This window comes from Acomys russatus, chromosome 9, assembly GCF_903995435.1.
Source record: "Acomys russatus chromosome 9, mAcoRus1.1, whole genome shotgun sequence".
Taxonomy (NCBI): Eukaryota; Metazoa; Chordata; class Mammalia; order Rodentia; family Muridae; genus Acomys; species Acomys russatus.
In genome coordinates this window covers 58633445-58649121 of record NC_067145.1, presented here as the reverse complement: position 1 = coordinate 58649121, position 15677 = coordinate 58633445, and the positions used below count along the sequence as shown (strand labels likewise).

The following is a 15677-nucleotide window of genomic DNA, read 5'->3' as shown; positions in this document are numbered from 1 at the left end:
ACTCACCTCGTGTCCCTCTGGTTATACCCTTACAAGTCACAAGAGGAGTGTGTGTGTGTGTGTGTGTGTGTGTGTGTGTGTCTTCTCTCCCTCCCTCCCCACTCCTTGTAACTGTCATCTTCTCTCTTTTGTCTTTGTCTGCTTAGGATGCAAAGAAGGGGCCTAACCCTCTCATGAGACGCAATAGTGTCACCCCACTAGCCAGCCCCGAGCCCACCAAAAAGCCTCGCATCAACAGCTTTGAGGAGCATGTGGCTTCCACTTCTGCTGCCCTGCCAAGCTGCCTGCCCCCGGAAGTGCCCACGCAGCTGCCCGGACAAGTCAGTGACTCCACTTTAATGATTGCCTACAGGGAAATGATCCCCAGATCTGGAACTCTGTGTCTGTGTTTGCAAGTGAGGACTGAGTGCCTGCGGCTGGGGGGGCTGCATGTGTGATGTGCAGTAGACGATGTTTGTGGGTGTATAGTGTGTGTTCATGCAACGGGAAGACCATACGATGCCCTTTCTAAAATCTTCCCTTATCAATGGTGACTCTTTTTTCTGAGGTTGTGGTCTTTATTCTTTATTGAGCAGAGTCAGGCAGAGCAGAAGAAATTGTAAAATGCCCTCATCCTGTGCACCTTTGAATAGTAACTTCTAGAACAATCTATACTCTAGTAATTTCCGATTACTAGGAGTCTGTACATAGCATGGAGGTGATGTCTTGTCTTCCCTACTCCATAGCTAACTACTTTGTTGTCACCTCTGTGACAGAAAAAAGCTGAGGACCCACAGAAGAGCCTACCCCTTCTCCTGAGCCGGCATAGCCCTGTCCCCCTTAGAAACAGTCCAGAGCTGAGTTCAGAAAGCTTTCCATGCAACCGTGGAGACCTATGTTCGGATCCCCAGAATCCATTTAACAAGCTGAGTGCAGAGGGACATGCCTGTAAAATCACTGATGCTGAGATGGGAGGCAGGAACAGGTGGATTCCTAGAAGCTCACAGGCCAGCCAGCCTGGCCTATGTGGTGAAATCCCAGGACAATAAGAGACCTCCTTTTAAACAGAAGGTGGAAAGCTCCCAAAGATTGACATCTGAGGTTGTCCTTTTACGTCCACTCATGGGATGCTTGTGTTCACCTGCACACTGTGCATGGTGTGTGTGTTCACACACACATAGGATCAGGCAGCCAAGACAGCCACCTTTTCATGCAGCAGTTTGATTACCAGAGTGAAGATAAGCAGAACCCAGCCAAGATTCACTATTTCACTAGCTTGAAGAGTTTGGCTATTGAAAACCGAAATTTGTTTTATCAGAAAACCAGTTCTTCCAAGATAGCCAAGAGCCTTTACAAACATAAGAACTAGTAGACCTCACCCCATGCCTGGGTGAATTTCAATGCAGTGCTAGGCCAATTCTGGCTACATCTGCTGCCTGCTAGCTCGTGTGCTGCCCTGGAGCCTCCTTTGAACGTCCTGGGCTCTGGAAAGAACACAGAGGCCTCTATAGCTCGTTTAGCTGCCCCAGGCCTCGTTTTGCCCTGCAAAAGGTGCTTTGTGCTGTGCATATAACTTGGGAGTCTGGCACAAAGTAAGAGATGATGGGCCCAGTGAGGTGACAGTCCCTGCCTGCTAGGAGGCCTGCTTGATTGTGTCTCTACCCTAACACGAGTGTAGTTTCCCCGCCTTTTGGCTACAAGTTCGTAGTATATAGTTCAGGATGTGTTTTATGTCGTTTCAAACTCATGGTCATCCCATCTCTGCCTCCCGAGTGTAGAAGTTTTTGTTTTGTTTTGTGGAGGACACTGTCTCACGATGTATAGAGGTTGGCCTCAAAAATCACTATGTGGTTTAGGATGGCTTTGAACTCCTGATACTCCTCCGTCTTCCACCTCCCCAGTGCACTGCTATGCCTGGCAAGTATAATGTTTTAATAGCCAAGCTCAGTCTCGTTAGCTTTGGAGATGGACGCAGGACCGGTGGGAAGATTCTAGTAGCTATTCCTTTAGGTCTGAGAGTTTTCTAATTGCAGCCAAGCAGAACTAAAAATGGCATCTCTATCCTGCTCTATCCTGGTGCATTGTGGGAGTCTTCTGTTGCAGAAGCTCCAGGGGATTGACCTGGGCCGGGGCAGGTGACATGCAGAGCTACACTGACCTTAATTATGGAGGTCACCAGCAAGAACCCAGTCTTGTCCCCCATCTCTTTATTAGGACAGCCAGCCCTTTCAGGATTGCCAAATCCTCAGGAACAGATGTCTGGGGTGTGTTGGCTGGGTCAGGCACGGGAGGTGTGTGGGGCTGGTCTCTCTGCTGCCATCTGGCCTCCTGACTGACTTTTACTCTCTCCTTACCTTGTCTCCCTGCAGCCTTTGCTAGGGAAAGCCTGTCTGTAAGTATTTCCTTCTCAAGAATTCTTTTGTTTGCACCCATGCTTGCTTGTTTACCAGCTTGGTCTGCCTGTTGTAGTTTCAGGATGAGGACAGTCTGGCTGGAGTCTGAGGTTGTCTACAGAAGAGGAGACAAAGGGAGGGGAGAATCCCCAGAGTTTATAGAGAAAGAGATGCAGAAGGGGGGCGGGGGATGCATTGTGGTCAAACTAGTAATGTTCGGCATAGTCCAACGCAATCAGCCATAGAATGCTATTCCTCCCCCCACCCCCAGCCCCACTCCTTTGAGGTTCTATGTTATGTCTTCAATGGTCAAAGGCAAGGGGCTTGACATAAGGCCAGACTTCCCTCTTAGGGTCACATTTTGGTGGTAAATGAAACTGGTGCTCGCTATCCTTGCTCTGTACCCACCTCCTCCCAAGAGGAGCATCCTTTTTGTTTTGAAAATAGCATTTATCCAGAGCTTAATAACCAAACAGGGGGGTCTGTCTTGTTGGCCTGGAGCTAGCCTGGCCTGTCAGTCCTGCCGAGGAGCAGTTTCTAGAGACACCCATGTAGGAACTGTCCCTGGGGATCCCACTCTCCTGTCTCCATAGACTTGACAGTGGCTGCAACAAGCTTAGGAAACAGGAATGGTCTGGCACTTAGGAGTGCTGTGTAACTCACAGAGAGTGGGATGGGCCATCCTTTGTATCTTTGGCCCTTCAATAAGCGACGGGCAGGGCAGTCACCATCCTGATTAACAAGAAAGGTCAGGTGACCAGCACACCCACCAACTGGTAGGCAGTAGAGCCAGGCCTCAAACACACCTTGTGCCCCAGGAAGCTAGTTTCCTCCTCTCAAGCTTCTTGGAAAAGCCCCATACTGAGTCTTGCAGCCTGAGGGGCACCATGAGCAGGTTCTGGTCTGTGGATTAGCTCCCGCAGCTTCCCTTGCAAGGGAGAGGACAGGCCCAGCTGCTGGCCTCTTTCTCAGAAGGGGACAGCGTGCTCACCGGTGTGCACTGTGGGCTGCTTGAGGACCAAGGGTTCTCTGTGTAGAGCTTTTGAGTTTGGAACCTTGAGGTTTTGCATCCATGCACGCCCTTCAGAAGGTCCTTCTCCTTCTGGTGGAAGGTCCTTCATATCCAGGCCCCCACTTCCCCCGCCCCCACAAGCCAAACTTCCCCATTCCCAAGGTGAACCTCATAGTGCTTTTGGCTAGAATCCCTTTAATTAAGCAAAAAATGCATCCTGCCATTCTCAGTGCATTTTTTTCATTTTAAAATTACAGATGCACACTAAAGCAAGAATACCAGTAAGTCTGACAATGTTAGCTCAGTTGGTAGAGGGATTGCCTACCATGCAAGAAGGCCTGAGTTTGGTTCCCGGCACTGCATAAAGCAGGCATGATGGAACGCACTTATCATCCCAGCACTCAGGAGGACCCAGGGGAGTCAGAAAATCAAGGTCATTTATACCACATAGAGAGTTCGAGGCCAGCCTGTGCTAAATGAGACCCTATCTCAAAAAGCAAACAGAAAATACTAAGATTGGTTTTGTTTCTTCCTTTCCAACCTATTTTTTTGTTTTTTTGTTTTTTTGTTTTTTGTTTTTTGTTTTTTTGTTTCCTTCCCCACTATGCTTGAAAGACGAACTGTCTGTCACATTTTTTCAAAGTTTTCTCCATACTAACCTGGGAAAGGTAACTGAGCTGGTGCATGTTCCTCTGTTTCCTCCTGCGTGTGCGCGGTGTACATATTGGCCATTGTGGATTACGTGGCTCATGTGTCTGTGCTGGATGGTCCTCCATTGATGTGGGGTCTTTTCCCATCTGTCCCTCCCTGCCACTGTGTGTCCCGAGCCAGGGGCCCCTGAGGGAAAGCTGTGGACATGACTCACCGCGTGCTGGCTCTTCACTGTTCCTGCTGCGTTGTTATCATGTGTGAAGACTGGAGGCCTTGGGCTGGGGATGTGGCAGGGGAGGTGGTGGCCTCTCCATCTTTGATGCCACAACATGGCTGGGGCTCTCTCTCTCTACAAGCGATCCAGGGCAGGACTAGAAGGACCCCCAATTTCACACAGGGAACTGTTGCTTGGCTCCCTGAGTCTCTCTCAGCTGTGAATGGTGACTCCAGGACAGCAAGTGTCCCTTCCCTAGACATCCCCAGCTAGGCTCTTCTATTCTATGGCCTGAGAGTGCTTCTTGCACTTCTACCTGCTTGGGCACTATCACTCCATGACCATGCTCCTAGTAGACCAGTTTTGGGGCCCCCAGACAGAATACTTTTTATTAGATGTTTCTTCTTTTGAAGGACTAGATATGGGTGTTGTAGGGGTGAAATGCCTGCCAGTTCCTGAAAGGGAGGGCGCATGGCTTTCCTATCTGTGCCTCATGGCCCCTTGTCCTCTCTGACCCCTGGAGCAGTAGTCTCCCCACATCACATGCCTGTCCCCCTCCGTGCCCATGTGGCTGGAATCTATCTAGCCCAGTGCTAAGCAGAACCCTGACCTATTTCTCCAGCTTCTTCTGTAACGCGGGATATTTTCTGTCATGTTCTGAGACCTCCTTGGGCTCTCCCACGTGTTTTGTGATCATCTTCTGCTAGGGATGTGCTCTTTTGGGGGAGTGAAGGGACGAGGTGTCTTGTGGCATGGCTTTGAGCCTTCTGTTTGAGAAATAACGGTGAGACTCCGGTCCTGACTCACTCTGCCTCTCTCTCCTGAGAACAGAACATGAAAAGCCCCTGGAGTGGCACCGACTCTTCCCAGAAGCACTAAAGCTGAAGAGATATTGGTTCCGTTCCATCTCCACGGCCCGCCTTGTGCCTGCTCATCTACCCGAGGCCACGGGATGCCAAGGACTTCTGGACTGGGGGAGAATGGAGGTCTGCTGGCTGAAGGGTACCAGCATCCCCCTCTGAGATGTTGGGGTGGTGAAGACAACTGGGGAGTTGTACCGATCCCAGCTTCCTGTGGCAAAGCTGCACACCTCCCCCATTCTTTGTTCTCTTGCGACTTCTAGGGGTGTCAGACCACAGAGCCTTCCTTCCAAAGCTTAGGGAGGACCCTAGTACTAAAGGAGGTGAGATCAGACCCCTGTGTCGGGGCACTGGATGCCACCATGCTGTTCTGTTTTGTTTCTCTGGATCCTGGCCTGGCACATTGGTAGCTGGAAGAAAGACTGGCAGAGAGTGCTGAAATTCAGAGTAAATTAGACCCCAGGTGCCAGAGGCTCAGGGATGTTTAAACACCCTCATGTGACTTTTATGCATCTCAGCCTGGGAAGAGGCCTCAAAGATAAGAGATGTAAGCGTCCTTCTGAGGAGTTCCTGAGCCGAGGCCCACTGCTCAGCTGAGCAATGATGTACCCTGGCTCCTCCTCATGTCTGCATGCCTCTAGGGCCCCAGGTAAGGGACAGACCGGTTGCATCAGTGGAAGGAACCGTTTTTCTGGAAAAATAACCATGGCCTGTCTTCCCAGGGGCTCTTAGGCCTTCTGTTTCCAACCCGGGCCTGGAGGCACCTGAGCAAATCCTGTGGCTGCCTGTTTTGCACTTTCCTTTCTTCCTTCCTTAACTTTTTTTTTTAATCCTCTTTTTAGGCAGAAGTGTGACTTGAAAGTCACACCTCACTTGAGGAACTTAGACAGCAGGGTTTTGGCTTTTGGAGGCTTGGGGCTGCTGCATGGGAGAAGTTGGGGTATCTGGGAGATTGGGGGGACTCAGAGCTTCAACTTCATTTTCACTCATATTGCCCAATAAGGGATGATGGCCCATTCCAGGCTACTGGCTCACAGAGCTGTCCCCATGTCATGGCCGAGTGTCTGCTGCTGTATGCCTGATACCACCGTGTGGGGCATCTCAAGGAGTTCCCCAGAGGAGAAAATCGTCCTTGTCAGCTTCACAGTGTCTGCAACATTTTTCTCATGGGCAGTGCTGATTTAACTACCTATTGTCTTTGTTCCTGCCCCCCCCCACCCCACCCCCATTTCTCCCTCTTTATCTACCCAAGTTCTGGGGGAGGAGGGTACATCCTCAGCCTGCAAGAAACTATTTGAAAACTCAGTGGTTTTAGCCCAAATGGCCCTTTCTTTATAAGAATGTCCCACAGCCAGGGCTGAAGGTCACTTTCCTTTCTGCTTTCTGCCTGTGAGTCCTGGAGTGACAAAAGGGCATGCTTCAGACATCTTAAAGTCACTTTATTTTTCACAGCTAAGCAGTCAAGCATTCAGCCCAGCCCTTTAAGGCTGTAGTTCACCAGAGAGAGGGTTATATATGCATCTGAAGACTTGGACTGTTTTCTCTCAGTGGTTTGAGTCTTTATATGCGAGGTGTGTGCAGGCTGATAGTACTTTTAGACCTGGGGGCCTGAAGTATTGCTTTGGGGGGGGGGCAGGATTGTAACTGTAGCCCAAACTAGCAGCAGTCCCCCTGTCTCAGCCTCCTAAATGTTAGCAATAGAGTTATAAGCATGAGCCCCCATGCCTGGTAGTGTGGCTTTGTACTTGAAGGCAGTTTTGTAGGTGTCCCCTTCGGACCACATCAACTCTGTAGTTACAGAGCCAACTCTTAGAGCACAGAGACTCTCAAGACTGAGGCAGGGGTGGAGCTTACTTGTGACGTCAAGAGAAAGTGTTGCCTGGTGTGATTTTACATTCTGTGAAGGCCTGTGAATAAGATCAGGCTCAGGAGATCTTGAAGGGCGTGAAAGCCAGTGACTGGATGGATAGGGTAGGCAGCCCGCAAGCAATTTCTATTCTCTCGCCCAACACAACAAAATAAAACCCGGGGACCAATGTTTTTAACCTTGCATATTTGTTTTAGGGGGTAAATTTCTCTCCTTTTCCTTCAACCATGGGCAATACCCTTCATTTATGGGGAGAAGAAAAACTGTTGGAACCACACCAATGATACTTTCATTTGTAATACTTGAAATTTATTTTTTTATTGTTTTGATAGCAGATGTGCTATTTATTTATTTAATATGTATAAGGGAGCCTAAAACTAGAAAGCTGTACAGATTGGGTTTAATTGTTCATTGGTTTGGGGGCCTTTCAGTGTGTGATTGACTTCTTCATGTTCTGTGTGATTGTCTCTGTCAATGGCCTGGGAAGAAGCTACATAAGCTTTTAAACAGGATACGCCTTTCGGACATTTGTATATTTTGCAGTTGCTAGAACAATAAAAGCCTGGTTGAGACACACCAACGAAACTCACTTCTGAGCCTTTTGCAGGCCCAAGTGTCAGTTTTCTTTTTAAGCATTCTCTGTGTGTGTGTGTATGTGTGTGTGTGCGCGCCCATGCACGTGTGCAGGAGTGTAGAGGTCAGAGGACAACTTGGCAGGAGTCAATAGGAGTCAATCTCTTCCAGCCTCTAGAGATCCAACACAGGTCGTCAGGCTGGTCAGTGCCTTTACTTGATGAGTCAGTCATCTTGTCAGGCCACAGTGTCTTTAATTTATGGCCAGCGCACCGCTCAGTTCTTCAAAGAACCCGCTATTGTCTTCTTTAAACACACATAACAGATTGTCAAGTTTGTATATTTGGGAAATAATAAAATGTTAATTTTAAATCCATAGACTTTTGTTGGTCTCTCTCTCTCTCTCTCTTTCTCCCCCCTCTTGTTTTTCAAGACAAGGTTTCTCTGTAACAGCCTTGGCTGTCCTAGAACTTACTCTGTAGAGCAGGCCGGCCTTGAACTCAAAGATCTGCCTGACTCTGCCTCCCAAGTGCTGGGATCAAAGATGTGTGCCACCACTGCTGGCTTTTTCTTTCTGAGGCAGGGTAATATACAGGCTGAAGCTTGTGATCTTCCTGTCTCAGCTTTCTAAATGCTGGATTATAGGCATACAGAACCACACCCAGCCTAGACTTCATTCAAAACAAAATCTCATTTTTGAGATTCAGCTTTATGTAGATTCTGAGAGAATCTGAACTCAGCTTGTTAAACTTGCACCGCAAATGCTTTACTCATGGCGCCATCCCAGCCCCCTCTGCTTCCTGGAGATTGAGCTTAGGGCTTCACAAATGCTAAGTGCTGTGCCATTGATGTTTCCCACTAAGCCAGATGATCTACATGATGGAAGAAAACCAACTCTACCAAACTATCCGCTGGCTTCTACACATGCTGTATCAGCATGCCCACCCCCCTCTCCCCCAAATAAATGAATTTTCAAACTTCAGTAACTTTGTCTTTATTGATAGGCAGAATTTAGGTGCTTGGTTTTTGTTTGTTCTGTTCTTGTCTTAATTCCCAAGAGTCAAGGTCTTCATCGCTACAGATTGAGCAAAGTTGAAGACCGGTGATAATGTATATCCAGTTCAAACCTTAGCCACCCCAGAAGTTGCCCTGATGCCCAAATCCCTTTCACTCTTCTAACCCTAGCAAAGAGAACAGCCATGGGGCATCTCCATGCTGAAGTGACCCCTAGGGTTGTCCTCTGGAACCTGCAGTGGCACAGAGACAGCTGTAGGCTTCCACCTTCCACACTGCTCAATGGGTGTTGAGTATGGGGAATGCAACTTCTGCAATCTGGCCTCGTCTTTCAGGTTATCTTCCAAGAGAATGAGAAGGCTGCTAAGAGTATGGATAGAACATTTCCTTTGCTTCTGCAAAGCCCTGAGTTTGATCTTTAACATGCTTTGTCCCCAAATTAAATGAAGTTTAACATTAGAAAGAAGGAAAGAAAAAGGAGGGCAAGCAAGCTAAGTGTGATGAACTCTACCTGTGTTTGGGGAGGGAAGCCACTCCTGGGGTTTCGGCACTAGATAAATGAAAAAAAAAAAAAAGAGAAAGAAAGAAAAAAGAAAAATGGAAAGGACATGACTGCCCCTAGGTGTGGTGGAGAAGAAGGTTTATTATAGATGTGTGGGAGAGCATAGCTAGAGGCAGGGACATCTGGGAGGGTCCAGAGTGGATATTAGTCCTAAGCCATGTAAGGGGATGGGAGAGGGACAGATGGGAACCAGGCGCATCATCAGCCAGGAGGCCCCAAAGACAGCAGGGTAACAAAGGTCATTGGATTATATAGGAAAGGGCATCTAGGGGAAGGACAGCCCAGTCCCTGGGATGGACAGGTTTTGGGTGGGGTGCACAGTATGCAAGCCAGGAGGACCCTGTAGCAGGTAGGGACTGAGGGATGCTGGGAGAGCCTTGTGACCAGCTTTTCCTTTGGTTTGAAACCTAACACCTATAATCACAGAACTTGGAAGTCTGAGACAGGAGGATCATAAATTTGAAGCCAGCCTGGACCATATACTGAGAATCTGGCAAAAATAAAACAAATTAACAACACCTCCTCCAGAGGTATGGGTTTAAAAAAAAAAAGTGGGTTGTAGACACAGTGAAAATTTTTTTTCAGCCATAAAGACCAAAGTTATATTGTTTGCAGGAAAATGGATACAGCTAAATAGGGTCACATCAAATGAATAAAGTTACTCCCAGACAGTGAATGCTTCTCTAGCTGGTGGCTCTTACACAGGCAAGTCTGCGGCACAGTTTCTTGATTAATGATTGATGTGAGAGGGCCCAGCCTACTGGAGGTGGTATTACCTCTAGGCAGGTGACCCTGGATTATATAGAGAAGCAAGCTGAGGGAGCCTTGACCAAGCCAGTAAACAACAGTCCTCAACAGTCTCTGCTTCAGTTCCTGCCTCCAGGTTCCTGTCTTGAGTTCCTGCTCCAAAGCTCCCTTTGTAATTTGTAAACCATAAACTATAACCTGAAATAAACCCTTTCCTCCCCAAGTTGCTTTTGGTCACAGTGTTTTCTCATAGCAATAGGAAGCAAAGGAGGAACCAGTCCTTCGTGGCAGGGTGTCGCAGAGGCAAGAGCTTGAGGGAGCTGCTCAGGTGGCATCTGTGGTCAAGAGGGAGAGTCCGATGCTTGCTTTGTGCTTTCCCCATGATATTTAGTCGAGGATCCCTTGCCTGGAGAATGGTCCCTCCCACAAGTAAAACGAATCTTCCCACACGACAAAGCTAATCCCTAACAGTCATGCCCAGAGTCTGATCAACCTCCCAAGTGAGTCTAGATTCCAGCAGTTTGACAGTAGTAACCATCACACTGTCCGAGGAAACAAAATGGATGGGAAGGTGAGAGCTTTAAAATGGGGGGCAGCTAAAGGGGTAAGGGGACAAATATGCTCAGAGTGTATTACACATTTAGATGAAAATGTCATTGTATAACCCTGGGCTATGTACTATGAATACATGCCAATTAAAGTATTAAAGAAATGAAACAGTAGTCTGATTAAAAAAACAAAAACAAAAAAACTAACAATCCACAAACATAGGTTGATGTGTGTGCTACTATGGATCTAGTCAATGCTCCCTGCTACCTTAAATAGTTGACTAAGTTTTCCAGTATGGTTCATTAAATAGTTGCAAGTAAAGATAATCTCAGCTGTGTTTGCTGAAGAGACAAAATGAGGCTGAAAGCCAAGTGAAGCGTCAGTCTTGCTTGAGGGTTCTCCTGAGCTTAGGGCAGGAAGCACTTGGCCTGAGACATCTAGACTCACTTCTCAGTAAGACGGATACTCTCAATGTCATTTTCTTTAGGCCATTTCCCTACAATGAATGGTGCTAGGCAGCCAGCTTACTCCATCTGGCTCCCTGAAGCCTGTGCCAGCCACAGCTCCTGGCCGCGGACACCCATCTCTGCCTTCGGGAGGGAGTGGGTGTTTTCACTGTTCATTTGGCCCTGGTGATGTGTGCCTTGTACTTTTGAACAATGTGCTTCACCCATAGCTAATGGGGCCTTGCTTGGGGACAGCCCTGACTATGCCAATCCTCACTGATCAGCCTTTTTGACCTCTCTGCTGGGATCCCAGCCAACTTGGATTATGTCTGAGTGGTTAGATGCCACAGCTCATCGGTTTGAATTCAGTCGTTTTTTTTTCAATCGGAGTTGCACAACACACTTGCCTAGCAAGACCTCACCCTGGGAGGCTGTGATTTATGCATGTGTTTGTTTATATGGGTTTGTGTGGTGTTATGTACATGTGTGCCGAGGTCAGAGGACCACACTGGGTGCCTGCTGCATCATTCTTCCTTACTTCCTCGAGCTAGAGTCCCTCAGTGAACCTGGTGGAAGGACACCCTACAACACTCCCCACACAGAAACGCAAGGAGACAGGTATGTTTAGCACCTTATAGAGGGTGGCCGTGCATGAATATGTGCATACTTTTTTGCCAGGTGGGTAACTTCCTTACAGAGCCCAAGCTGGCCTCACATTTGTGATCCTCCTGCTTCAGCCTAAGTGCTGGGGTTGTAAGCATACACCACCACAGCCAGATACTTTTTTGTGTGTGTATACAAATAAACATACATAGAACATCCTGAGATATAAATAAAGAAAAAAAAAAAAGGGTGGGGACTCCGGGCTGCAAGCTTGTTTGGTGACATGCTGGTTGTACAAGCACCAGGACTGGAGCTTGGACCGCAATGTCCACATTAGAAGCCTGCAGCAGCAGTTGTGAGGCTGTGTCCCCATCACGTGCAGGCAGTGACAGAGCCCCGGAACTCAACAGCCAGCCAGCCTAGGCTGAACAGGTGAGATCCAGGCTCAATAACAGATTACATATCAAAAAATAAGGTGGAGACTGAGGAAGACACCTGGTGCCAACCTTGGTTCTCCCCCCAACCCACAACACAAACATGCACACACCTATATCACACAACACACACACACACACACACACACTACACGAACACACCGCAAACATACACACACACAACCCATATGTACACCACACACCACACACACACAACACACAAATTTGCTGAACATCTACCAGATTCTCTTTTTAAAACTTATTTAATTAATTTATTCAGATTACAACTCAATTGTTATCCCATCCCTTGTATCCTCCCATTCCTCCCTCCCTCCCTCCCCGCTTTCACTCTATTCCCTTCCCCTAGGTCTATGACTGAGGGGGACCTCCTCCCCAACTATATGGTCATAGACTATCAAGTCTCATCTTGGTAGCCTGCTTATTCTTTCTTTGAGTGTCACCAGGCCTCCCCGCAAAGGGGAGGTGGTCAAATACGGGGCACCCAGATTCTCTTATAAATGAAAGTCGGTTGTATGGTTCACCCAGGGTAGAGATGAGATCTAAGTGTGAAAGGCAACTTTCCTGCCCACAGGGCACAGCCTTCCTTCCGTGAGAGGAGCATATCACTGTGTAGACATAGTTCTTTCTGAGGCCAAGGCGCCTCTTTTTCCCACTCAGCTCGACTCAGGTGGTCAGAGACGGTTTTCTGGCAGATGGAAAGCTGAAGCAGCCCAAAGCATAAGACCCTCTGTGCAGCCCCTTGACAGAGTCTCTCTGGGTATCTTAGGTTCTTCCAAAGCTGTTAAGATGTAGTAATCCCCCTGACTCAGCATTCTGAGTATGTGAAGCTACAAGTACTTGTTACTATTCTGCTTTCTTCTTGTCCTTTTCTTTATCTTTTTTTTTTTTTAGCAGTTTTGAATTTTTCTTGTGTTTCATAGAAGCTTAATCACCATTGAAAGGCTAAGAATTCAGTGGACTTGAAGAAAATAATACTAGAAATATATATATATATCCATATAACATGAATATATTTTTTGACTGAAATTATATATACACATTTTTTTGACTGAAATTTGAGTCTTCTACATAAATAACCAACCTCCACTGAGGATCTATCAGCCCTGCTTCAGACAGTCAAGAGGAATTTGGGAATATTCTTTGTTGTCTCAGTTTTAGTTTCTACTTCACGTTTACTAAGTCTGTTGTACTAGTTATTTCCTATTGCAGTGATAAAATGCCCTGACCCATGCAGCTTAAGGGGAAACGGGTTTATTCTAGCTCATTGTTCAAGGTTCAGAGCGGGGAAACTAAAGGGCAGCAGGAGCTTGAAGCAAACTGGTCCCATCACCTCGATGTTCAGAAAACACTCAATGAAGAAATTCATGCAAGCCTACAGCTCCTTTCGCTTTTTCTTCTTTATATAGTTCAGGATCTCCTGTTCATGGAATGGTGCTGCCTACAGCCAAGAAGATCTTCCTGAAGCAATTAATGTTATCAACATAACCCCTGCAGCCATACCCTGGAGGCTCAACTCTTGAGTTATGCTACATGCTGTCTTGTTAGCAATTAACCCTTTCAGTTGCTCACATTAAGCCAGCCATGGTGATGTGGGCCTGGAGGCCCAGCCCTTAGGAAGTACAGGTAGGAGGGTTATGAATTCAAGGCCATTGGGGTAGAGGAACCAACAGGAAGGAATAGTGCATCTCAGCGGACACTTGCTCTGGCTCCACTACAGGAACTGGGGTGGCACACCTGCTGTGTGCAGTCTGTGGAACAGGTCCCCAGACCTCAGCACAACTGACTCCATGATGGAAGTTCCATTCAGGCTGTAAGACGTAGATAGCACTACCTTCCAAAAGGAAAGCAAAGGCCTAATCCGTTAGGTTCATAGTTTTGGGGAAATCTCTAAATGTACTAGCCTTGCATTTTGACTTCTGTAGCTCCACTTCTGGATTGCTGTTTCTGTTAACTGAAGTGTGTCAACCTAAGATAGGTTTTTGTGTTTAAAATATCACTCTGAGAAAGGCTAGGGCTACATTGGGATCCTGAACACCCAATGATGTCACTGTCTCGTTAATAAACACTTTCTAACGGCTTAAGCCTATGTCAGATAGTCTTTTCTGGTGGATGGCTCACAACAATGTCTATGATTAGCTTAACAGCCAGAATGATCTAGAATGTGACATTGCTCACTGAATAGCGTTCCTCTGTTTCTTGCTCAGGATTTCTGAGGCTACAGGCTGATTTCCCCTGGCCTTCCTCAGTTTCTCTATGTTGGCTTTGTTTCTGCATGGCCGCCTAGCTCAGTCCCTCTCACCCTTCCTTTACTGCTGTTGGCAGCCGTGCCTTGAACAAAGCTCAGGGCCTTTGTGTTCCAGTTCCTTCTGCCCCGAACTTCTCTTAGGATATGCAAGGGCCTCCTGCAACACTTCATTTTCATCTCCACTTATGAGAGACACCTTCAAAGTCCAACCCGAACCCCAACCTGCACCCCCAATGAAGGAATATCACACACAGAGTGAAGAAATATCAAAGCTAATTTTCAGGCTTAGAGAGAGGGCTTAGTCTTATGAATGAAAGGCTCTCGGGCACCCATCTATCTCTCTACAGAGGATGATTCTGAAATGGTAATTAAGAACCTAACCCTATGCGCCAAGTGCTTTCTGTCCAAGGTAGACAATTACCCCTTGGGAAGTTTCAGCTGAAGCTAGGTGGAATTCGTGATCCTGGTTTATTGGGCCCAGCCATATCAGGTGGTAAGTCCCAGGTCTGACTGGCTGATGCGTTTCCAGGCAAATCCAGCCAGCCAGGCAGCGCTGGATGAGTCACCAGACCACAGGGGCTGAGTTGTATGTTCATCAGCAGCGGGCTCTCTGCGGCCGCAGTGGGTGCTGTAGAGAGGACTGTCAGCGTTAAGTGACCAACAAATTGTCATAAAAGAGGCATAATTCGGCACAACTCGAGACCAGGTAGCTGTTCTTGGTGTTTGCGTGTGTTACAGAACCAAGTCCGTTCTGCCCCTCACAGTATGCCAACCATTGGCGTGATGAGCCTTAGGAAAGAGAAAGAATCTACTCTTGAGGAGAGAAAGGATGCGGTGATGCAGAACAGTTACCCTATGCGCTCGGAGAAGCATTCATGGGGTGAAGTAATGATGCTCTGAGGCATGAGGCGTGCAGGCAGGGAAAGCAGGTGGCTGGTGGTCCGTGCAGTCAGACTTCATAGGATTCCTAACCGGCACTCATGTGTGATGACGGTGCAGATTTGGTTTTCCATCAGCAGGACAGACGGTTTCAACCATCTGAGGTAAACAGAAATAACAGCCTCTATGTTCCAGGAAAACAGCTGAAGCAATTGTAGTCTGACTGGCTCATCCCTGTCCTATCCACAGGAGCAGAGTCCTCAGCCACCTGACCACTCAACCTGGTGATAGAGCAAGGATCTAATAACAGGGGAAGCCGAAGGGTTCGTGGGTTGGCCTCATGTTGCGTGTCTCTTCTCCTCTCTCACATTCCTAAGCAGAGCTTGGGTGTTCTAGGACGTTTTTCAGGGCCTCATCTGTATTAAGAGTATCCTCACCTTTTGTAGTCACCCCTTCTTAAATCAGGCTGGGACCTTTACCAGCATTTGAAAAGTCTTCCCTAGCTTTGGGGGAAAAAAAGGCTCAATGGGGAATGGGACTTTGCCACCAAACCTGATGACCTGAGCTCAATCCCAAGGGCACACATGGCAAGTTGTTTTTCTGGTCTCCAAACACCTCTCTCTCTCTC

The 15677-nt window shown here is 47.6% G+C and overlaps 2 protein-coding genes across 9 annotated transcripts in view; one reads left to right on the top strand and one right to left on the bottom strand.

Annotated features, from left to right (window-relative positions):
* The window catches only part of Pfkfb3 (6-phosphofructo-2-kinase/fructose-2,6-biphosphatase 3), an 80490-nt gene extending 74571 nt beyond the window's left edge, over positions 1–5919 (top strand). For 4 of the 7 annotated variants that reach the window (XM_051151403.1, XM_051151404.1, XM_051151398.1 and 1 more), the window contains 3 exons: positions 147–320; positions 2349–2371; positions 4000–4057. In XM_051151403.1, coding sequence (XP_051007360.1) covers positions 147–320; positions 2349–2371; positions 4000–4042 — 240 coding nt within the window. In that variant the 3' untranslated portion in view covers positions 4043–4057. Of the gene's footprint in view, positions 1–146; positions 321–2348; positions 2372–3999; positions 4058–5080 lie in introns of those variants that run through there. The other 3 variants (XM_051151405.1, XM_051151400.1, XM_051151402.1) reach the window with 2 other exon arrangements.
* The window catches only part of LOC127194016 (3-alpha-hydroxysteroid dehydrogenase), a 1235587-nt gene that overhangs the window by 1038483 nt on the left and 181427 nt on the right, over positions 1–15677 (bottom strand). The window lies entirely within an intron of this gene.